Consider the following 1,385-nt stretch of genomic DNA (forward strand, 5'->3'; position numbering starts at 1 on the left):
TATATATATATACTGTATATATATATATATATATATATATATATATAATGTTTGTGTGTGTGTGTATATACAGTATACATACATAAACAGCTCTATAAACAGCATACATTCATTTACAGGTACATATAAATTTACTGCATTTGCATAAATAATGTAATGAAATCAATTGTTAAAATATGAAGTTAGGAATATAGTGGTTAATTAAATAACACATCAAATAAAAAAACTAAAATCTTAAATGATTTTTTAGAAATCTAAAAACTTGCGATTGTTAATGAATAATTACTGTAATTTATGTACTCTTTCATGACAAAGTTGAATGCTTCTCTAATGCTGCATTTCATTACACAAGCAAAATGTGTGGGTTGATTGCCTGTCCTGGTGGTCTTTAGAAAACATAAAGAACAGAATGTAACTGTTGTAATATCAAAAGTAGGAAATTAGGTTAATTGCTTTAAAAAATGTAATGGTGTTAGATATATTTAATTAACTCATGAGTTAACCCTAATATATACTGTACCAGTGGAGTGGTTCCTCGCCCTAGGAAAAATGATGGGAGCATAATTATGTAGTATATTCTTGTCAGAATGAGTGATTAGACCGTACATCTGTTGATTAACCTCTCCTTCTCTTTATCGCTCTCTCAGGAAGCGGAGCGACAGAGGCGAATGGAATGGGAGAAGAGTAAACAAGTGGAGCTTCAGACACAGAGAGAAAAAGAGCAGAGTGACATACAGAGACTTAAAGACAGGAAGAGGAGTCTCGAGATAGAGCTGGAGGCGGTGGTCAGATTGCCATTTCTTCTTTCTGTTTTCTTCTTCTTCCATATACCTGTTCCCCATCCAGCCTCATACACCCTATTCTCTGGGCAATGATGATTATGTTATATTACAAATTAAAAACATTTCAGTCTTTTCATCTCCTAGGGTAACAAGCATAAGCAGATCTCTGATAGGCTGCGGGACGCCAAGAGTAAGAGGCAGATCCCGAGGACTGAGCTAGACCTGATCAATCAGAAGAGAGATAGTCGTATTACGGATATCAATTCCCTACAGTTGCAGTTTGAGGTAAGTCATGTTTTTGTTGCATGAATAGCATTGCATTCATTATTTTTAACTTCTTTTTCATTCTTTCATTGTTGTACACTACTGTGTAAAAGTGTGATCAGTCAATTTTTTTTCAAGAAATGTATTTTTATTCAGCAAGGATGCATTTAATTGATCAAAAGTGACATTTATAATGTTACAAAAAAATATTTTTCAAGTAAATGCTGTTCTTTTACACTTTCTATTTATTATTGAATCCTGAAAAATCATGGTGTCCACCAAAAAATATTAAGCAGCACAACTGTTTTTAACATTGATAATAAAAAGAAATGTTTCTTG

General features: G+C 32.5%; 1 protein-coding gene across 1 annotated transcript in view; it reads left to right on the forward strand.

Moving 5' to 3' along the window:
* Positions 1–1,385, forward strand: part of LOC107683978 (intersectin-2-like) — a 42,817-nt gene that overhangs the window by 25,823 nt on the left and 15,609 nt on the right. The window contains exons 13-14 of the mRNA XM_016480083.1: positions 648–785; positions 927–1,067. Coding sequence (XP_016335569.1) covers positions 648–785; positions 927–1,067 — 279 coding nt within the window. The remainder of the gene's footprint in view (positions 1–647; positions 786–926; positions 1,068–1,385) is intronic.

The sequence above is a fragment of the Sinocyclocheilus anshuiensis genome, unplaced genomic scaffold, assembly GCF_001515605.1.
Source record: "Sinocyclocheilus anshuiensis isolate Anshui unplaced genomic scaffold, SAMN03320099.WGS_v1.1 scaffold637, whole genome shotgun sequence".
In the NCBI taxonomy this organism is placed as follows: Eukaryota; Metazoa; Chordata; class Actinopteri; order Cypriniformes; family Cyprinidae; genus Sinocyclocheilus; species Sinocyclocheilus anshuiensis.